We start from the raw sequence: 21428 nt of genomic DNA, 5'->3' as shown, positions 1-21428 counted from the left end.
TTTTGTTACCTGTTTCATAGGGAAGGAAGTTTCCTCTGCTTTTCATTGTTTCAGCTTGGCTATAGTCTTACATCATGTCGGCTAAAATGCTTTTGCTCCAAGAGGAAGCAAGCTTTGGTTTTTAGTCTTAGCAAGGGCCCATTCATCTGCCAGTTAGTTATTTCACCAAAGACCCTCTACACTAAAAGTTAAGCCCCCATGGGTGTAGTTACCAGGATGGACATATTGCCCAGGTCTTGAGTCCCACCTGACTAAACTTTCTATTTTAAGTCCCTCTTTGGAAACTGGAATAAAGAGCTAGCTTTCATTAAATACAAAGTAGTAGTTCCGAGATAACCGGCATATGTGAGAATCTTTATTTTGACAAATAAGTGCAGTATAAAAAACTTGACCTGAAAATTAAAAAAAAAAAAGCAGGTAAAAATAAATATGTTTACAAATTATTGTAGAAACAATACAAAAGAGGATTTGAATTCTCAATGAGGAAAAACCAAAATGCGTCCAATTGTATAAAGGCTCTTCCCTTGCAAGAAACGGGGATAAAGCTGAAGACCCAGTTTGGTTTTGCTGCTGAAAAATGTACAAAATAACTTAGAAAAACCAGTCGAGGTCAAACGTTGTGAGCCCACTACCTGTACCTGCCTGTTTTTGATTTGAGGAAAGTTGACGACCACAGTGCAAGGCAGAGCTGATGGTAGGACAGCCAGGAGAGCCTGTCATCCTACATTAATCTTCAAGTAAATGCTGAAGAAAAACAAGCCCTTAGCGAAGTCTGAACTCTGCACTTGGCTGACCGGATTTCCTCCATTCTAATGCTCAAAATAGTTTAACTTCTTGGCCAGCAGAACGATTGCCTGGATCAGCTGCCTTAGCAAATGCCTGCTGCCTTCCAGCCTTCATGGGTTGGGTCTGATGTCAACCAGCAGTCTTACCAGAAACTTGAGGTCTGTGTGATGTGAGCAACTGTTAGCTACACCTGGAAAACCCTTGAGTTCGTGGGAGATGAAGGAAAGCACCAGGGTTTGCCCATCTGTGGCTCAGAGCACACCTTGTGTCTTTGTAGGAAGCACTTGGTACACTAGAGGCTTGCCCTCTTGTCTGCTGTCCACCTTAGTGCTGGTTCTGCACGGGTTAGCTGGCCCCTCTGAGAAAGGACATTTGGAGGGCAAGCAAGCAACCCTTAAGTCAAAGGCTTAGTCAGGATCCCAGGTTTTAAACTCAAAACGCTGAGAACAGCCTGGATTGCAAGTCACTGGAAAATGGCTTCCCCTCATTCCCCAAAAGCAGCAGAGGGAAAACAGCCAAAAACAGCCTTAGGAGGCATGAGAGAGAAAGCAAGAACCTTAGGATGTAGGAACCAGTTTCATCTCCTAGTTTGGTTTCTGGAAAGAAGCAGGCAAATGCAGTGACTGTCACAACTTGGCTGTAAGAATTCCCTGGAGAAGCCACTGAGGAGAATGGATGGTCTCAAAGATAACCATTTTGGATTTGAGAGTTCACTTTGGGAACACTGAAAAGCTTTCCATTGGAGATGATTGTCAAGAACAGTAGCCTGAAAGTCACACATGCTAACCCGGCTGCCAAGGAATCCGTCCAAGCAGCTCCAAGATTGTAGCCAATTTGATCAGAGGCTCCTCATAGTTCCCATATGTGCTGAGAACACGCTTGCCTCCTGCTGAAGCTTCTATAAGAGCCGGGGCTCCGCCCCAATTGCCACCTTGAAAACCTTACCCATGATGATGAGGGTAGAAGAGGTGACTGCAGTGATACCTCCAAAAATGTGGCTTTGAAGAAAGTGAAGTGAGGAGTGTGTCTTAGCCTCAGATCAGAGCTGAATTTGAGAGGAATTCAAGAGTATACAGGTTAAAATACCCAAGACTTCACTTCTTTTCTGAACATGTTGGGGCTTAATCTTTTTATCTCCCCAGCAGAGATCACAGACAAGCTAAGAACCCATCTAGACGTCTGAGCAGTTTCCAGGTGGAACACCCAAGGCCTCTGTGTAGCTTATGGCCTCCTTTAGCACCACCACAATCTCTTTGTTCCTCCTGGCAAACTTTCCTTTTTAATGTGCACTTTTAAAAGCAGTTCAGTGCTAACTCCCTGCTGGTTTGGCTCATCCCTGGAATGTTGATGTGGAGTGGGGTATCTCACATAAAGCACCATTCCTGGACCCTGTTTTCTGATGCCCAAAGATCAGGCTTCTGGGCCTTGTATCTCAGGCGCAATCTTATTGCATTGATGACTACTTAGGGGTGGGGTGGGGGTGACATACACTAACCGGCCCAGCTCGCTCAGTAGAAATTCTCCTGCCTCCTCTGGTTGTGTTCAGATGGGCTGGGAGAACCTCCTTCCGCAGGTTGCCGTCACTCAGGTACCTATCACAAGTTGCCACTGAATGGGACTTAACTTGGTTTAGCACAACTTCTGAGTGCCCTCTGGAGCCCAGGAGGAGGCTACTGCCTATGTGCAGATGCAAGCAGACAGGCAGTCTGAAAACACAGAATCCCCTGCAGCCCTGCATCTGGGGGATCAGTGTTGCCTCCTCTAAACAGAGCTGTCAGGCCATACTACATCACCGTTCTTTGCATTTTAGATTTGTCCTTTGGACCATTAAGAGACTAAAACACAGCACTCCCTCCTCCCTCCCACCCCGTCTTTTCTCTTCCATTCCCCTTCCCTCCCTTACCCATTGCACTTTACCCGCTCTGCTTGGGGGCCATGTCACACCTCAGCAAAAGCCAAGCTGTACTGCTCCGGCTTCTTCCCACATCGCCGGGCGATGATGGCCAGATACAGCATGAGGAGGGCCACCCAGTAGCAGCCATACAGTATAGCCCCAGAGACAAGGAAGGCTAGCTCTGTCTCACTGAACAGGTCCTGGCAATAAGCTGTGTAGGCCAGCCCTCCCAGGAGAACTGCCACCCAGATGGACACAGGAATGAGGCCAATGAAGTTCACCACAATGGTTTTTCGGCCAGAGGTGCCCCAGCCAGATTTGTTGATGGTAGCAATGGCAAAGATCTTGGCCGGCAGAAGGCTGGACATATAGAGGAGGGAGTAGAGGGACATGAAGATCATCTCTGCATTGCCCCGAAGGAAGCAGGCATAGGTGGCCTTGATAATGCCCACCAGCTGCACCGTCAGCAGGAAGAGGAGAATGTTCCAGATGCGGCCCCGGTAGAAAAGCTGTATAACCGTGGCAATGAGGAAGAAGGGGAAGAAACCCGTGACCACTGACTCGTAGGTCATCCAGAGGTGGTGCTTATGGAACCACAGAGAGTTGTAGAGCCACTCCCGGAAGTAAGACTTGCTCCAGCGGGTTTGCTGGTTGAGCCACCGGAGGTACTTAGTGGGGGTCTCTGTGAGGCACTTGGAGCGCGCGGTATACTTAGTTCGGTAGCCAAGGCTCAGGACTCGGTTGGTGAGGTGCCGGTCATCCCCGAAGCTGCACTTGCTGCCTAGGAACTTCTGATGGTACCAGTCCTCCAGGAACTGCTGGAGGAGGCTGTTGCGGTACATGCCCAAGGGCCCACTAATACACTGCACACAGCCAAAGTAGGACTGGCAGGCCCGCTCCACGTTGAAGGCCATCCAGTACCGCACGCTGCTCAGGAAGGAAATCCATGAGTCGTACTTGTTGAGGATCTGCAAGGGAATAGAGATGCTGGGCCTCCTAAGGTTGCACGTCGGGAGGACAGACATCAAAGACCACGAGGCCTCCTTACCATGGCTTCTGTGGCCCGCTGCTTAGATTCCTGGCCATCGGTTCCTTTGGAGCTGGGAAACCTGAGGCTCAGAGGAGCCAACCACACACAATCCCTGTCCCCAGCACCAGCTCTACCTCCCTACTGTGTCATCTTATCTGCAGAGATTTTCCCCACTAAGTGGCTCTAGCAGTCAAAGCCACCTTCGGTCTCAGGAGGCAGCCTGTGGTGGTGGCAGAGAAGGGGGCTTGGGAAGAATGCAAAACACCACCACAACCACCTGTCCTGAGATTTCTGTGGTTGGAAAGTTGTAGGGGACCTGGGATGCTGCTTCAGTATCTCTGGCAGATTGGGGCCCTTATTCTTACCGTACTGACCAGAGCTCTTCAGCCCATCTCCTAAGAGCAAGGGCTGCTCAAGGATCTGACTTTGGAGCTACTTGCTGTACCACCGGCCAAAAAGGAAGTACCTTCTAGGATGTATGGCCTCAAAATACTGTGCCCCTCCTGCAGTATAGACTCTGCTCCATACCTGTTTAAGTGACTTCCCCTCATGTGGAAGAAGAGCAAGAAAGGGGTTGGGCAGTGAGGGGGGCGAGCTCTTTGGTGTCAGTGAAAACTGCCAGCGAGGAACCTCCCCCCAATACTAGGAAGTCAAGACACCCATTTCCCAGGCATATCCAATTGGATTAGGAAAAAGAGTCCAGAGCCCTCCCCACAGATATCCCTGGTCTCATCTTACCTGGACATCTCCCCCGACTCCCCCTACTTGGGGATCCTCCTCCAGGACTCGAAGCATCTCGATGGTGCAGGCTGGATCCAGCACAGTGTCAGAGTCACACACCTGCAGAGGGAGTGCGTCGTCAGCCCATTCTGACCTCAGACCTGCACACCCTGTCCCCCACCCCACTGCCAGGCTGCTCACTGCCTGAGAGACATGACCCCTTCACACATGACTCACTTCCAGCCTCTAGCTAAGAGATCTGCGCTACCAGAAGGTGCCAGAGGTAAAATGAAAGTTAGTAAAAGTGTTCAGCTACCAGACTTGACAGCCACTAGGCTGAGAGGGAGAAACCCTGAAGACAGTAGGTGCCAGGCGTGGAGAGAGACATGCTTAGCACTGGACGCAAAAAATTGCTCTGGGGTCCTTCGGCAGAAGGGAAACGTCACTGAAATAGATGGCAGGCACAGTAGGGTAGCCCAGGACTAACAGGCTGCATATGGCCTTAAGTGACCCCACAGAATTAACCACAGGGGTCCCCGTGTCAGCCTCTGACCCCTTGGACAACCTGCAGCCCACTGGTGGTTACCAGACTACCTACTTGCAGGCACCTCTATGAGACCAGTAATAAGGCTGCTGGCCTCTGCACCCTCAACAGACTCCCTTGGCCGAGCCTCTCGGACCAGGGCACGGTATGGCTGAGGGCTCCCCCTGGAGGCTGCTCTGAATAGGCATGGAAGCTGCAGCAGCTGCCTCCAGGCAGACCCCAGGGCCAACTCTGCCCAGCTCTTGGGAGGCTTATGGCCTGATTCTAACAGGTGGTCTCATTATGAGTTGAACCCAGGCCACTAGTTGCCCTAGTGGCTGACTCCTTTTCTGGTTTCTAAAAAATTAGTGAAGTGGTACAAAAATCCAGTAAGCATTGGCCAGGAGAACTGGTTTACAGACCTGATTTACTCTGTGGTCACTGTTAGGAGAGCAACAAAGAGATCCACAGATAAACCAAAACCCTGTTCTGTAGAAGCCTAAGATCCTTGTATTAAAGTTGCTGAGTAAGATTCCTGCAGGAAAGGAGGCTGCCTCTGACACCACAACCCCACCCAGCTTTCTCTATGTTGGAAGACAGGGTGGCCACAGATAAGCAGTAGAAGGCTAAGGGGGAATCAGAACAGCATCAGCACCAGGCTGAGTCCCTCATATGTGCTTCTTCCCACCTCCCCACCAGGCATATCCTTACATCCTGGTCCATGCCTGGGAAGGGCCCAGGAAGCCTCAGGCCAGACTAGCAGAGCCTCCTCCACTTACAGGCCAAGACTCCCAGCACTGCTGCTGTTCTGCTGGTCTCACTGCTCCTCCCTGCCCCTGCCCTAGCCCATTCTTTATATGCTGCTTTGCTTCCTTCAGTCCAGGGATGTCTTTCTAACTGAGCAAGGTTAGGGGAAGAAGAGCTCTCGTGCTGCCTGGGTTTCCCCACTGGCTCGGGCACAGTTCTGCCTAGGAGGGAGAGATACCTCCGCAGCAGGCGGTTAGAAGACAGGCTGAGATCCAGCAAGCACTCACTGGCTCTGGCCCAGGGCAACCTTATGCAGTGATCCCAGGGCTGTAAAGAGACAGCTCAGGTGTGTGAGCCTGTTTGCTGATCCACCAGAACCCAGATGGCCAGGAAAGGGAGATGGCAGGGTGGGGTGGGGGTGAGATCCTATGCTTGAAGGGAATAGATGACAAAGTCACTGTGGCTTGAGCCTGTGCCAGGGCTCAAGGGCTTTTCCCTAAGCATTTGGGTCCCCAGGAAAGTTTCACAAGGTCCCACGACCCCAAGTGAACTGCAGTCAAACAGCCTGCTAAGCTCTCCTCACTCCCTCCATGACTGAGGAGGTCCTGGGCCTAGGAAGCCAGAAAAAGATAAACATATCAACCCTCATGCAGAGACAACTGTCAAAAAAGCCAGACACGCAATCTGAGTGAGCTAATTTTAGGTGGGTACACCAGAGAAAACTTAAATCGTATTAGGGGACTCAAAATGCTGTCAGCAGACTGAGTTGGTACACAGGTGGGCTGGCAGGACAGCCACTGCACCTTCAAGCACTGATCAAGTGATGGGCAGCACCCTGCTCTGGCAGGCGTGGAGGTCAGAGAACAGAGTCAGGAAGAGAGGCAGCATGGATGCCATCAAGAATCCTGGCCTAGGCCAGGTGCGGTGGCTCACGCCTGTAATCCTAGCACTTTGGGAGGCCAAGGTGGGTGGGTCAGCTGAGGTCAGGAGTTCAAGACCAGCCTGACCAACATGGAGAAACCCTGTCCCTAACTAAAACTACAAAAAGTAGCTAGGTGTTGTGGTGCACACCTGTAATCCCAGCTACTCTGTCTCAAAAAAAAAAAAAAAAAAAAAATCCTGGCCTAGAAATCCAGGGTCCTAGGGTTTCTACTTTGTACTGAAAGATGTGGTCTTTAATCTTTTCAACTCTTGAGGTTTTTTTTATTTGAAGATGGAAACCATATCAACCTAATACAATTTCCAGGCTTATGTCAGTGATTGCTTTGACCAAAGCTGGGCAGGGTTTAATCAGGGTCCCGCCTCTGCCGATGCTCCTACAAAATGAAGCTAGTCATTTGCACCTGTGTCTCTCACCACCCAGACATGACTTTGACACTAGGAAGAATGGGACTTTTTGGCCATAACTAGAATATTTTGAGTGTTTTTGAGGATGGTTTCTTTTGCTCTTCACCACGCTTTCTTATGAAGAGGTTCAGCCCCACGTTGCCATTGCTGAGGCAGTGCTGCATCACAGGTAAGAGAAGACTTGAGACAGACGGCCTGGGCGCAAATCCTGGCTCTGCACCCTACTAGCAATGGGACATTAGGCAAGTTACTTAGCTTCTCTGTGCTTTGCTTTCACCTTCTATGAGTGGAGATAATAGCACTTCTCCCTGGGAGTGTTAAGAGGATTAAAAGGGCTAACATGGAGCTGGGTGCGGTGGTGTATGTGCCTGTAATCGCGGTTACTAGGGAGGATGAGGTGGGAGGACTGCCCAAGGCCAGGAGTTCGAGGCTATAGTGCGTATTGATCATGCCTTTAAATAGCCATTGCACTCCAGCCTGGGCAACATAGTGAGACCCTTTGTCTTTAAAAAATAATAATAATAAGGCCGGGTGTGGTGGCTCACGCCTTATTCCCCAGGAGCCATTCTCCTGCCTCAGCCTCCCGAGTAGCTGGGACTACAGGCGCCTGCCACCATGCCCGGCTAATTTTTTGTATTTTTAGTAGAGATGGGGTTTCACCGTGTTAGCCAGGATGGTCTCGATCTCCTGACCTTGTGATCCACACGCCTCGGCCCCCCAAAGTGTTGGGATTACAGGCGTGAGCCACCGCGCCCGGCCACCTTGTTGCCTTCTTAAGTGCAGAGGTGTGTGCACAACCCAAGGGACCTAGACCAGACCTCAGATTCTTGGCGGAGAGTTTGCCAGGCTGTCCAGACTTATCCCCATGTACACACGCTCCTAGGGAGGCGCCCTTACCTGGATGTAGTCCACCGAATCGCCGAGGGCCTTGAAGGCCGTGTACATGACCTCGCGCTTGCCTCCCCACTTCTGCATGATGCACGAGAAGGTGCTGGCCCGCACCACGTCCCGCACACGGTCCATGCCCTCCTGCAGGCTGGCCTCCGTCTCACCCTCGCCTGCCTCATGGAAGTTGCTGCGCCACACAAAGAAGCCGGCCTGCTCGGTGCCGCCCAGCACCTCATGGAAGATGTCCAGCATGTAGGCGTCCTCCTGGCGGTTGCCATCCACCACCATGACCACCTTGAGGTCAGGGAAGGAGATGCGCTGGGCCGAGCGCAGGCACTTGCGCAAGTAGTCAGGGTCCTCCTGGTATGCGGCAATGCACAGTGCCACCGAGCCCCGCCGCGGGGAGGGCAGCTTCAGGGCCTGGCCGGCACGTCGCATGCGCCGGTGCTCCAGGAAGGCAAACAGGCTCTGAATGAGCAGGTGCAGGCCCAGGATGGCGCCGTACAGGCCGAAGGACAGGTAGTGCTTTTCCGTGTGGATGAACTGGTAGCCCGTCACATAGGCTGCCAGGATGCCACCCAGCACTGCCAGGGCAAACAGGCTGGTGCCCACCACACGCAGGGCTGTCGTCAGCTGCACCGGCATCTGGCGAGAGAAGGCAGGAGATGAAGGGTCAGGCAGGAGGCAGCATTTCCAGTCCATGGGAGCATGGGTATTCTCTGTTACTAGTGGACATGACCCACTGATCAAAACCGTTACCGCTTACTGAGCATAAGACTTGGTAGACTCAGAAGCCAGACTACTGGGGTTCAGATCCCAGCTCTGCCACTTGATGTCTGTGCCCCCTTACTCACGTCATCTGTAAAATGTGGGTTGCAGGACTAACCTCAAGGCATCTTTGAGGGTTAAATGGGCGACACATACAAAGCCCTTAGTGTAGCACTGGGGTAGACAAGCCAAGGCCCAGAGGGTCACGTGACATCTGGCTGGTGGGTGGCAGAACTGGGCTCTACCTGGCCCAAAGCGCTGAAGAGGTAAGCTTCAAGGGGGTGAGCCTGAGGCAGCTCTGGGCACCTGAGGGCCAGGGAGGCAGCCAGTGGCCTAAGAGCTTCCCCCTACCCTGCACCCACTCCTGGAGGGGATATTCACCAGTAAAGTGCAGCCACCAGTAAGACCCAAGAAGAAAGTGCAGGAGCAAAAGAAACAGCAAACAAAGGGGCATTGGGAAAAAGCAGCAGCTTCCCTTTCTCAAGACAGTTATTAGAGAAACTTTCCCTGTGTCCTCCACTTTCTCACCTTTTACTTGAGAGGCAGGAAAGAAAGGGAAAGCAGGGGGAGAGGCAGACCAGGAAATGCAAGCTGGGGAGTGGACAGCCTCCTAGAGCCCAGGGCTGAAGAAAGCACAGGGAACTGCAGCCACCACTGCAGCAGCCTCCACAGTGGCTGCCTGGGCATCCCATCCGCTTGGTCCTAGTGCCCGTGCAGCATGCGTCTCTGTGCGTATCCCCCTGCCCAGCCACTCCTGGAGACAATGCCCAGTTTCCATTTGCAACTAAGTCAGGGCTCCTAACATCTCCCCTGTTGGAAACAGCTGTATTTTTTAACAGCCCAGGACTTGGCACTAGAGAATTGGGTTTAAGACAGCACTTCTGCCTCCTGGCTGCCTGACCTTGCCCCAGTTCTCTGAGACTTGGTCTCCCCATAGCACAATGGGAGTTCTAATGGATTCCTGCCTCATGTCTCAGGTAAGTCATTTCCCTAAAAATGGAAACACTTCCGGCCCCGAAGAGCTACCCTAGTGGTGAGGGTGACTGTGGTTTCCTCCAGAGCAGGTGGGGAGGGGGATGTGAAGGAGGGGAAAGAAAAGGTGACAAGGATGGCTGCCGGCCTTCCCATTCTGACCCACACTATCTCCTCTCTGCCACCTGCCTGATCTAGAGAACCCCATGTTCACTGAGGTCTACAGACAATGATGCCTCGCTTCCAAGCTTGCTCCAACTCTTAGGTCTCAGGAAACGGAGCCCCCAAAACAAACACACTTTCCTGTCGGGACGCCTCTCACATAGAAGGGACGAAGAACACGCAGTCACTGCCTAAATCGACCTGAGACTCCGGCACTAGCAGCCTTCCAGCAGCGTTGGCCCGAAAAGAGCTGCTGGCAGCCTAGCCTCTCCGGGAAGCGCGGCCTCCGGGCGCTCTGCCCCACCGTCCCGGGGAGCCCGCCGTGTGCTTCCTTCACAGGACTCCCAGCCCTCCCTGTTGCCACCCTACTGCTCGCGCCTGCGGCCCAGGAGTCCCCAGGCCTGCATCCGCAGCCTAGGAGCGCCCCCATTCCCCTCCGGAGCTTACATGCTGAAGGGGCGCGGCGGGACCCCCCTGCCTGCCTGCGCTCTGGGTAGGGGAAGGGGGCGCCAAGGCCAGCCCAGCAACCTGGGCGCTGGCGCCCCGCCTCGGTGCAGTGCCGGAGGCGGCGCCCACCAGGTCAAAGCAGCCGCGAACGCACTCGCCACGCTTCTCATCCCCGCTCGAGCCTCGCCTCTTGGCAAAGGCGGCGCCGGCCACACCCACGTGCCGGTTTCCCACGACCCAACCGGGAAGGAACGGAAAACCCAAGGGATCCCAGTCGGACCAGGCCCTGCTCTTCCTGGTATCCCAGCTACCTTGGCAAAGTGTGCCTGTAGACAAAGGCGCATCCCCGGTGTCGCCGGCCCTCTCCTTCCCTGGGCGGGACCCCTCCCCCGCAGGAATTAGAGGCATTACCCAGGTTACTACCCCCACCCCCAAATAGAGGCCCCCAAAATGTCCCTCAACCAGATACCCCACGTGCAATCAGGCGCTGGTGCAGGCTGTGGTCGAGGTTCTCCTGCCCAGACCTGGGGCGGGGGGCTGTGTCACCCCAAGCCGGCAGAGGCTGTGGGGTGATCCTACAGCCTGGACCGCCGCCTCCTCATGCCCTTCGCTCATCCACGGGAGCCCAGCCCAGGCAAACTAACGCGCACTCGGCTTTCAAGGGCACAAGGTTGGGGGCGCTCTCAAGTCCGGCTCCCAGGACTACGGAAGGAGAACCCCCAGTCAAGGACGCACGCTTCTCCATCAAGCCTCCGAAACTTTGAGGGGCTGCTGGTGTGCAGCGTCTCTCCCGCTGACAGGTGCGCCCCGCGGCAGGGCCACACGCGGCGGCATGGAAACTTGTGCGCCCAGCGGGGCTCCTCCTCTTGTGCCCGGCCGCCCTCCGGACCCCTCCAGGCCGGCCAGGGGAGGGGAGCCCACTCCCCGGACACGTGCTGCCGCGGCCCGGCTAACCCGCAGGAACGTGGGCGCCTGGTACCTTGGTGCCCGGACAGGTGCAAACCCCCGGGAGGTCGTAGAAGGTGCGGGGGAGGGGTACCCCAGCCAGCCTGGAGCCCCGCACCGGCGTCCGCCTCCTAATTCATTCACAAAACAGGAGCCGCCGGGGAGGAGGGAGGCGAGGCTGAAAGAGGAGAGGATGCAGGAAGAAAGGGAGGAGGGGTCAGTGGGGAGGGGGCTGCAGGAACGGCCGCCGGGAAGCCCGGGGCTGCCGCCGCCCCCAACCCGCCTCCCCGCGCCGGACGCGGCGCCCGCAGGGCTGGGAGCTGGCCGGGTGCGGGGGGCTCGGCGAGAGGCACCCCTGCCGCCCGGCGCTCCCCGGCCTCGGCGCAGCCCCGCGCGGCCCGCCCCTCCTGGGTGCCGGCCGGCCCGCGCTCACCGTGCCGCCGGCTGCCGCGCTCCGGAGCTCAGCAGGCCCGCGGCGGCTCCATGCCCCTCCTCCCGCTCCGCTCCGCGCCGCCGCGCGCTCCGACTGCCGCCTGCCCAGCCGAGCCGCCCTTAAGTACCCGGCGCGTGCCCGCCAGGAGAGGCGCCTCCCCCGGCCCTGGGGCCGGGAAAGTTGACCAGAGTGGGAGGGCCCCCGAGGGCGCACCCCCGACCCCGCGCGGTCCCAGGGAGCGCCACAAGCCAGCGCTCGGCGGGGACGCCTAGTCCCGGGTGGACGCGGCTCCGGCTCGCAAGACTCGCAGCCCCTGCGCCCTCTCCGAAGCTGGGTCCCCCGATTGGGGCCGAAGGCCACGCGGCTCTGCAATCGCCCTGGGACCAGCTGCCAAGGCGAGACGGTCACTGGGCTCAACCTAGAACCTGAAGCGTCGTTAACTTTCCAGATACCACGCAGGGACTTCCAAAATTGTTACTCTCCCTCCCCGCCCCCACGCCCCGCTCTCTAACCCGCAAAACCTACTCACCCTGCAAGGAAGGCGAGCTGAGAGCACTCTTCCCCGACTTCTGCACGCGAAGGGGCAGTTCGCTGTCTAGGGGGCTCCCGAAAGCCAAGGCAGCAAAACCTTCCTGCTGGCAAGAAAGAGGCGCTGAAGAGAATTGTCAAATGTAAAAAGGCTGGTCAAAGAAGGTGTTAACAATTGTGACAGCTTAGCTTTGAATTCCGCAGTGGGGCGCTGATGACTTTAAGGCGGTTTGCAAAAGCTGCAAACGGTTTTGTAGGAACCTTGGAGGTTCCGGTGTCTTAAAGCCAAAACAATTCCTCCTCTTCTTTTTCACACCTTTATTTCCGACATCCATGATCTCCTAAATTCCCAACTGACCTTATCGACAGTAGTTTTCAGGTCCCTAAAAGATAGTGCTAGACTCGAGTAAAGTGAGATGAAGTGAGTTGGGGTGCGCTGGGGTGGGGTGAGATCGAGGAGGGGGGAGAGTTGTTAGCAGAGACAAGAAGTTTAGAACCAGCTGAAGGCGATGAGTTTTTACATCTCAGGAAAACTTGAAGAGAAATTATAATTAATAACTAGTTTTTAAAAAATGAGTGGCCGGGCGCCGTGGCTCAAGCCTGTAATCTCAGCACTTTCGGCGTTACGGGCACCATGCCCGTAATCCCAGCTACTCGGGAGGCTGAGGCAGGAGAATCGCTTGAACCCCGCAGGTGGAGGTTGCAGTGAGCTGAAATCGCACCACTGCACTCCAGCTTGGGCAGCAGAGCGAGACTCCGTCTCCAAAAAAAAAACAAAAAACAAAAAACAAAAACAAAAAACAGAGTTTACCTGTTTTCCAAATACACCTGATATAATTTCTATCACTTCTTCCCAAGCTGCAACAAATTTATAGGCACCTGAGCTGCAGTCTATAAAACTTCTCCTCTCGGAAGTTTTAGGGGCTCAGGGACTTGCCTGCCCACCATTGCTCAGTTTGGGCCACAGACCTCACACCTCAGTCCCCGCAGGCAAGCAAAGACCCCAGGCACACCTACTCCACACAATCCCATCTTACATTATTGGCCAGGCACAGTGGCTCACACCTGTAGTCCCAGCACTTTGGGAGGCTGAAGATGGAGGATCGCTTGAGGCCAGGAGTTCAAGACCAGCCTGGGCAACAAAGCGAGACTTCCCCCGTCTCTACAAAAATTAAAATTAAAAAATTAGCCAGGGCCGGGTGGAGGCTCACGCCTGTAATCCCAACGCTCTGGGAGGCCGAGGTGGGTGGATCACGAGGTCAGAAGTTAGAGACCAGCCTGGCTAATATGGTGAAACCCTATCTCTACTAAAAAATACAAAAATTAGCCAGGCATGGTGGCACGTGCCTGTAGTCCCAGCCACTGGGAAGGTTGAGGCGGAAGAATCGCTTAAACCCAGGAGACGGAGGTTGCAGTGGGCCAAGATTGTGCCACTGTACTCCAGCCTGGGCGACAGAGTGAGACTCCATCTCAAAAAATAAAAATAAAAAAAAAAGAAAAAGAAAAGAAAAAAAAAAAAAAAACATTAGCCAGGCATGGTGGAGTGCGCCTGTAGTCCCAGCTACTAGGGAGGCTGGGGCAGGAGAATTGCTTGAGCCCAGGAGGTCAAGGCAACAGTGAGCTATGATCGAACCACTACACTCCAGCCTGGGTAACAGAACAAGACCCTGTCTCAAAAACAAATTCCTGGACTCCAGCAGCCCTTCCGCCTCAGCCTCCCTAGGAGCTAGTCCTATAGGCATGCTATCCAGCCCAGCTGCCAATGTGTTTTGAACTTCAGATGGCCTGAGGGGCCCTACCAGAGCCATTCCTACTTACACAAAGATGGAGAAGCCTTAGGTTGGTGGAGGGGAGGGCTCTAGAGTCTGCCAGTAAGCCCCAGTGTCTTCATCCCAGAGATGGGATTGCTAGGCGGACTGATAGGAAGTTTGAAGAGTTTGGCTGAGGGTAAGCGCTCAGCAAGTGTTAGTTAACCAGACAGCAGCATCCTTTGCCCATGCCACGGGTTCTACATGGCCATCCCTCTAGAGCACTCAGTGACAGCAAGTTCAAGGATCAGTGTTTGAATAAAAGAAAACTGCCTGGCCGGGTGTGGTGGCTCACACCTGTAATCCCAGCACTTTGGGAGGCTGAGGCGGGTGGATCACCTGAGGTCGGGAGTTTGAGACCAGCCTGGCCAACATGGTGAAACCCCGTCTCTACTAAAAATACAAAAAATTATCCGGGTGTGGTGGCAGGCGCCTGTAATCCCAGCTACCCAGGAGGCTGAGGCAGGAGAATCACTTGAACCCAGGAAGCAGAGGTTGCAGTGAGCCGAGATCGTGCCACTGCCCTCCAGCCTAGGCAACAAGAGGGCAACTCCATCTCAAAAGAAAGAAAGAAAGAAAAATGTCTTGTCTCTTTTGCATTATGAACCCCGGAGCCCTGGGCTACCTCCTGCACACCCAGAGGCATCACAGACCCCTGGAGTTGCTGCAGATGAGGATATCTCTGATCCTTCCTCCTTCCCAGATTTGCAATCTGCAACATCAGAGAAAATAAGCAGGGGCTTGGCAAGGGCAAAAATGAGTGCATCAGCCTGGTGGAGAGCAAACGCTCCGTTTAGAGGCTCATCTCCCTGTGCAGGGAGGGCCTCATGTGGCCAGGTGCTCTGTTGTCAAGAGAAGCCAGAAATCCAGATTTTGTATGTGAAATCTCCTAATTTTTTTAAGCATTGGTAATTCAAATGTTGAAGGAAACACACACACACACACACACACACACATGCACACTCCGCAGGCCAGACATAATGTGTCTGAGTCATATCCAGCCAACTGGCTGCTTGTAAGTGACCTGTTTAGAAGCCCAAGGAATGGAGAAGCCAGTTTGGAAGGATCCCTTCTGTCCTCACTCAGCAGCAACATGACTTCTCTGGGTGCAAGTTTGTCTCCCTGGGGCTGGGCCAGGACCATCTCATGCCTAGTTAGTTTCTTAGACTCCAACTGTGTCCCAAGGCTTATTGCCCTTCTCACGCCGCCAGCTCCACGGAGTTTTCCAGGTGGTGGGGCTGGTTCAGCACAACCTCACGAGTCCATGAAAACCTCCTTAACCAGCAGTGGGTCCAGACAGAACCTCATGAGGACAACAAACACCCTGCCTGTACCAATTAATTGGCTTTGCCCCCTAAATGGCCTGCCCTAGGGAGCACTCTCTTTTTTTCTGATCTGCAGGGCCAGGGACCTGGTGTTATCAGGCAGATAAGAGAGTCTTTACCTTTATGGCAGTCTATGCCAGGGAGGATTTGCCTGTAATTAGCATCCAGTTTGTGGTGTCCTATTTGCATTCATCCCTTCACGGGGAGGTGGGGAGGGGTTTCTTTAAGGGGCTGCTACAATCAAGCTCGAGTTTATCTCTGCTTACCACTGGGGATTTAGAAATAGGGCTAATTCCACACCCAATCACTTAAAAACATGAATTCAGATGTTGCTGAATTGGCTTTTCCACAGGTTCCAGAGGATAAATAAGCCTTCCTATTTGGCTCAGTAGTAGAAGATTCATGCTGCACTTACAACACTCATTTAACAAACGCTGAAGCCCTGCTCTGAGAACACTGCTTTGGCACCTGGAGATCTCGGGCTGGTCCCTGCCATCTAGAACGTTACCCATTTTGAAGACAAATGTGCTTGAGAGTACAAGTATAGGCCGGGCACAGTGGCTCATGCCTGTAATTCCAACCCTTTGGGAGGCCAAGGCAGGTGGATCACAAGGTCGGGAGTTTAAGACCAGCCTGGCCAACATGGTGAAACCCTGTCTCCACTAAAGATACAAAAAATTAGCCAGGTGTGGCAGCTTGCGCCTGTAATCCCAGCTACTTGGGAGGCTGAGGCAGGAGAATCATTTGAACCCGGGAGGCGGAGGTTGCAGTGAGCCGAGATCGTGCCACTGCACTCGAGCCTGGGCGACAGGGCGAGACCCCGTCTCAAAAAAAAAAAAAAAAAAAAGAGTACAAGTATAAACTGTACAAGGCAGTTTATAATTAAATATTGATGAGAGAATCCAACGTGAGGAGTTTGAGGATTTCAGGAAAGGTCTCTGTGAGCTGGAACAGGCTGGGCAGAGTTTCATGGGGAACCTGAGCTGCTATGTAGAAAGGGAAGAACATTTTAGGTAGGAAGGATAGCTTAAGTACAAGACCAGGTGTAGGAATGGGGGACGTGTGTTTAGAGGACAGCCAAGAGAGGCCAGGGTGGAAGAAGAAATCTACACTAAAGTTCCACCAGCCTGACCAACATGGTGAAACCCGTCTCTACTAGAAACACAAAAATTAGCCAAGCGTGGTGGCACATGCCTGTAATCCCAGCTACTCAAGAGGCTAAGGCACGAGAATCCCTTGAACCCGGGAGGCGGAGGTTGCAGTGAGCCGAGATCATACCACTGCACTCCAGCCTGGGTGACAGAGTAAGACTTTGCCTCAAAATAAAAAATAAAAATAAAGGAGCTTCCAGCAGGGCCTGTTCCAGCCGGGCCTGCTGTGTAGGAAGTGCCTGTTACCCTCTAGCTGCTGTGAGGAGGAGGAGGATGCTAGGACTGGAGTGGAGGACTTGGAGTGACCAAATAAGGAGTTTGAATTGTATCCAGTAGGTTATGGGGAATTACCGAACATGTCTGAGCAAGATAGGCATAGATTGCAAGTACTGTTTGGGGAAGGTTGGGCTGGCAGCATTTTGGGGTAAGGACTAGGAATGGGGTATGGGAGATCTGTTAGGAGGCAGATGCAACGATAAAAGGCTGAGGAGAAGCCGCGATGAGAAGTGTGGGTGCTGCCTTCTGGAGGTGGAGGTGAGCGCAGGCAGTGACAAAGAATAATCCTAAATGAGTGCCTTGCACGCCAGGAATAATCCTCCAACACTGGAGGCATAACCAAGAGAAAAGTACTCGACAGTGCAGAGAGTTCAAGGGGCCTTTCTCAAAGCTTTAGCAGGTTGGAGGTAACTGAAGCTGACAGTTCCACAAAGATTTCACCTTTCAATGAAATTCCAAATCCAAACTCACGAAATGCTCAAATATCCTGCACCCGTAACCTCTCTGTCATCACCAGTGCCGGAAGCTGCAGAGCAACCTTGCCAGGACCCAGGTGCTCCATCGTCCCACGGTTCTGCTCCGCTGTCTCCTAGTGAGTGGCTTGAGCAGGGGAGGCGGGAGGAGGGGCATCCAAGCTCTATAGGCTGCCCCCTCACCCTCTGCCCTTAACGCTTCACTGCTCCTCCCTGGCATCCAGCCCATCACTTCCAGCAAAGCAAAACAGAATGGAGGATGGCAGCCAAGCTACCCAGGCTGCCTCCAACCCTCCAAGTTTCATCCTCATCCACTTTCCCTGGGCTGACCACCATGAAAACCTCTTGAAGCTAAGGAGGGCGAACTGAAAATGGCTCCTGAATAGTAGCAGGTTATGTTCCCGCAGCTGCCCAAACAGGGCTTTCTCTTCAAGGCGGCTTCAGCTGCAATGCTAGTTAATACATAATTCAAAGTGGAAAGTGTGTGCCTTGACTACAGCAAGGCAGCCACCACCAAACAAAGTTATTCTTTCATAACTTTCCCCTCTTACTGACAAGCACTATGTAATCAGGACCATTTCCAGGTGCTATGTTTGAAGAAGCAGGCTTAAGGACTTTCCTGTGCTGCCGTTAGAATGGTTCGATTTTAACTCCAGTCTCTCTCTCCTTTGATGGAAGAATCGTTTCATTTCAAATTAAGGGGCCTCTGCTCTGCTGGAGGCAAAGCGGTCAGCCCCTGCTAAGGGGCCAGGTTCTTTTATGCTGGCTTGAAGGTCAGGATTAGGAGGGGCACACTAAGACCGATAACCGAATATCAAATCAGACCTGGAGATGCTTTTCTCAGAATCCTAAACAGAAAAAGCTCTTCCCAGCCATCTTTCTTTTCTCTCCCTCCCCTAGGTGAGTGTAGAAAAAAAAAAAAAAACCCAGAAGGCAATTTTCAACACTTATCTTTTTAGTGGAATATTGTGCAGCTACTAAAAAAACACGTTCATGAGGACAATGGAGGAATACTCCAGACACCTACGATGCAGTGTTAAGTAACGAACAGGAGACACAATCGTTATGTATGCATACCTGCATTTATGTTGTTGTTTTCTTTAAAATCGTATGAATTAGGCTGGGCGCGGTGGCTCACGCCTGTAATCCCAGCACTTTGGGAGGCTGAGGTGGGTGGATCATGAGGTCAGGAGATCGAGATCATCCGGGTCAACATGGTGAAACCCCACCTCTACTAAAAATACAAAAATTAGCTGGGCATGGTGGTGTGCACCTGTAGTCCCAGCTACTCGGGAGGCTGAGGCAGTAGAATCGCTTGAACCCGGGAGGCAGAGGTTGCAGTGAGCCGAGATTGCGCCACTGCACTCCAACCTGGCGACAGAGCAAGACATCGTCTAAAAAAAAAAAATGAATTAAAGGCAGGTGAGAAGTTCACCCAAATATCAAGGTCAGGTTTGATCATTAAGATCAGGTTTGGCCGGGCGCGGTGGCTCATGCCTGTAATCCCAGCACTTTGGGAGGCCGAGGCGTGTAGATCACGAGGTCAGGAGATCGAGACCATCCTGGCTAACACGGTGAAACCCCGTCTCTACTAAAAATACAAAAAATTAGCTGGGCTAATTTTTTATTAGCCTGTATTCCCAGCTACTCAGGAGGCTGAGGCAGGAGAATGGCGTGAACCCGGAAGGCGGAGCTTGCAGTGAGCCGAGATCGCGCCACTGCACTCCAGCCTGGGCGACAGGGCGAGACTCTGTCTTAAAAAGAAAAAAAAAAAGATCAGGTTCAGGCTGGGCACAGTGGCTCACACCTGTAATCCCACTTTGGGAGGCAGAGGCAGGCAGATCACCTGAGGTCGTAAGTTCGAGACCAGCCTGACCAACATGGAGAAACCCTGTCTCTACTAAAAATAAAAAATTAGCTGGGCATGGTGGCGCATGCCTGTAATCCCAGCTACTTGGGAGGCTGAGGCAGGAGAATCGCTTGAACCTGGGAGGCGGAGGTTGCGGTGAGCCGAGATTGTGCCACTGCACTCCAGTCTGGGCAAGAAGAGTGAAACTAAAAAAAAAAAAAAAAAATCAGGTTTGATAATATATTAATAGGTTTGATATTAAAATCAAGTGGTAGAACAATGGATTTTTTTTCTCTGAAATTTCTATTAATAAGTAAAACAATTTTGTAATAAAAAGGTATTTTAAGGCCAGGCACAGTGCCATGTGCATGTCGTCCCAGCTACTCAGGAGGCTGAAGTGGGAGGATTGCCTGAATCCAGGAGTTTGAGACCAGCCTGGACAACACAGAGAGACCCCATGTTGTAAAAAAAAAAAAACGAAGATAAATTCTGAGTTCACAGGATTTCCTTTTTTTTTTTTTTTGACACGGAGTCTTGCTCTGTCACCCAGGCTGGAGTGCAGTGGCGCCATCTCGGCTCACTGCAAACTCTGCCTCCCGGGTTCACGCCATTCTCCTGCCTCAGCCTCCTGAGTAGCTTGGACTACAGGTGCCCGCCACCACGCCCAGCTAATTTTTTGTATTTTTAGTAGAGACGGGGTTTCACTGTGGTCTCGATCTCCTGACCTCGTGATCCTCCCGCCTCGGCCTCCCAAAGTGCTGGGATTACAGGCATGAGCCACCGCGCCTGGCAGGATTTCCTTATAAGCCGAGGCAGGGTGGGGTGCAGTCTCTATCATACATGGATTCATGTGAAAAAGGTTTCACAACCTCAGTTTACAATGAAAGCAGTAAATAAAGTGGGAGGGCCAGGATTTAGGCTTAGTGGTAGCCAAAACCAGAGTGATTTCCTTTATGTAAATTCCTCCCACTGTTCCTTTGAGAGAATGTAGCAGGGAAAGGCGGAGTCTGCAGAGCTATGCCAGCTCTTTGGGAACCTTTGAGGGAATTATAAAAAGGCACATGGCTTGGCTGGCACACCCCAGCTGGGGCAGTCCACACTCACCTCCTCATTGAGGACCACAGTGGTCCTGGGCAAGAGGGGGAGGCACATGCTAAATACGGCTCTAGGATTCCCCTAGAAGGAGGCTTTTCCCTGAAGAAAGGATTTCCAAGCCTGGTGATGTCAGCAGCAATGTCCTCCCACCCAGGGAAGTCCCAGGGAGAGGTTCTCTCCTGTGCGCATTGTAAGCCTACTCCCACGCAAGTCTGCACCACACACATGTAGTTACGTGACACAAAATGGACACACAAGTGCACACTCCTTCCCAGAGTGGTGGAACACAATCCCCGTCTACACTTAAGGTAAGCTTGTTCCGAATTTGTTTGGCTTTTTTTTTTTTTGGAGAAAAAGCTCTGTCACCCAGGCTGGAGTGCGGTGGCCTGATCTTGGCTCACTGCAACCTCTCCCTCCTGGGTTCTAGCAATTCTCTGCCTCAGCCTACCGAGTAGCTAGGATTACAGGCACCTGCCACCATCCCTGGCTAACTTTTGTATTTTTAGTAGAGACGGGGTTTCACCATCTTGGCCAGGCTGGTCTTGAACTCCTGACCTTGTGATCCACCTGCCTCGGCCTCCCAAAGTGCTAGGATTGCAGGCATGAGCCACCACACCCGGCTTGTTTGGCTCTTGTTACAATAAAATCAACCATAATTCTTTTTTTTTTTCTCAGTCTTGCTCTGTTGCCCAGGCTGGAGTGCAGTGGTGCAATCACGGCTCACTGCAGCCTCAACTTCTCGGGCTCAAGGGATCCTCCCACCTTAGCCTCCTGAATAGCTGGGACCACGTGCCACCATGCCAGGCTACTTTTTGTATTTTTTTGTAGAGATGGGGTTTCACCATGTTTCCCAGGCTGGTCTCGAACTCCTGGGATCAAGCGATCTTCCCACCTCAGATTAGGCCGGGCGCGGTGGCTCACGCCTGTAATCCCAGCACTTTGGGAGGCTGAGGCGGGTGGATCACGAGGTCAGGAGATTGAGCCCATCCTGGCTAACATGATAAAACCCCATCTCTACTAAAAATACAAAAGATCAGCTGGGCGTGGTGGTGCTCGCCTGTAGTCTCAGTTACTCGGGAGGCTGAGGCAGGATAATCACTTGAACCCGGGAGGCGGAGGTTGGAGTGAGCCGAGATGGCGCCACTGCACTCTAACCTGGGTGACAGAGCAAGACTCCGTGTCAAAAAAAAAAAAAAAAAATTGGTGTTGGGATTACAGGTGTGAGCCACCAAGCCTGGCCCCACAATTCTTTTTTTTTTTT

The 21428-nt window shown here is 52.8% G+C and overlaps 1 protein-coding gene across 4 annotated transcripts; it reads right to left on the bottom strand.

Moving 5' to 3' along the window:
- Positions 1-342: 342 nt before the first annotated feature.
- Positions 343-19550, bottom strand: HAS3 (hyaluronan synthase 3). 4 transcript variants are annotated; one of them, XM_003814550.5, is made up of 5 exons: positions 18301-19550; positions 12192-12294; positions 7945-8580; positions 4449-4550; positions 343-3648 (listed from the first exon to the last, which is right to left on the bottom strand). In XM_003814550.5, exons 3-5 carry the CDS (start codon positions 8578-8580, stop codon positions 2725-2727), a joined length of 1662 nt encoding a protein of 553 aa, XP_003814598.1. In that variant the 5' UTR covers positions 12192-12294; positions 18301-19550; the 3' UTR covers positions 343-2724. The 4 variants fall into 4 exon arrangements, with proteins under 4 accessions (XP_003814598.1, XP_034796441.1, XP_034796442.1 ...); XM_034940550.3 differs by lacking the exons at positions 12192-12294; positions 18301-19550 and adding exons at positions 11264-11407; positions 11663-11762; XM_034940551.3 differs by lacking the exons at positions 12192-12294; positions 18301-19550 and adding an exon at positions 11663-11762.
- Between the last annotated feature and the right edge of the window lie 1878 nt (positions 19551-21428).

Source organism: Pan paniscus, chromosome 18 (assembly GCF_029289425.2).
Source record: "Pan paniscus chromosome 18, NHGRI_mPanPan1-v2.0_pri, whole genome shotgun sequence".
Taxonomy (NCBI): Eukaryota; Metazoa; Chordata; class Mammalia; order Primates; family Hominidae; genus Pan; species Pan paniscus.
The sequence above is the reverse complement of the archived record's forward strand: the minus strand, read 5'-3'. Positions and strand labels throughout refer to the sequence as shown.

Coding starts and splice junctions, on each gene's coding strand:
- HAS3 (XM_003814550.5), bottom strand. CDS start 8,580: ATGCCGGTGCAGCTGACGACAGCCCTGCGTGTGGTGGGCACCAGCCTG. Junction 4,551..7,944: donor ATTCGGTGGACTACATCCAG/GTAAGGGCGCCT, acceptor CTCCCTCTGCAG/GTGTGTGACTCTGACACTGT. Junction 3,649..4,448: donor GAGTCGGGGGAGATGTCCAG/GTAAGATGAGAC, acceptor ATTCCCTTGCAG/ATCCTCAACAAGTACGACTC.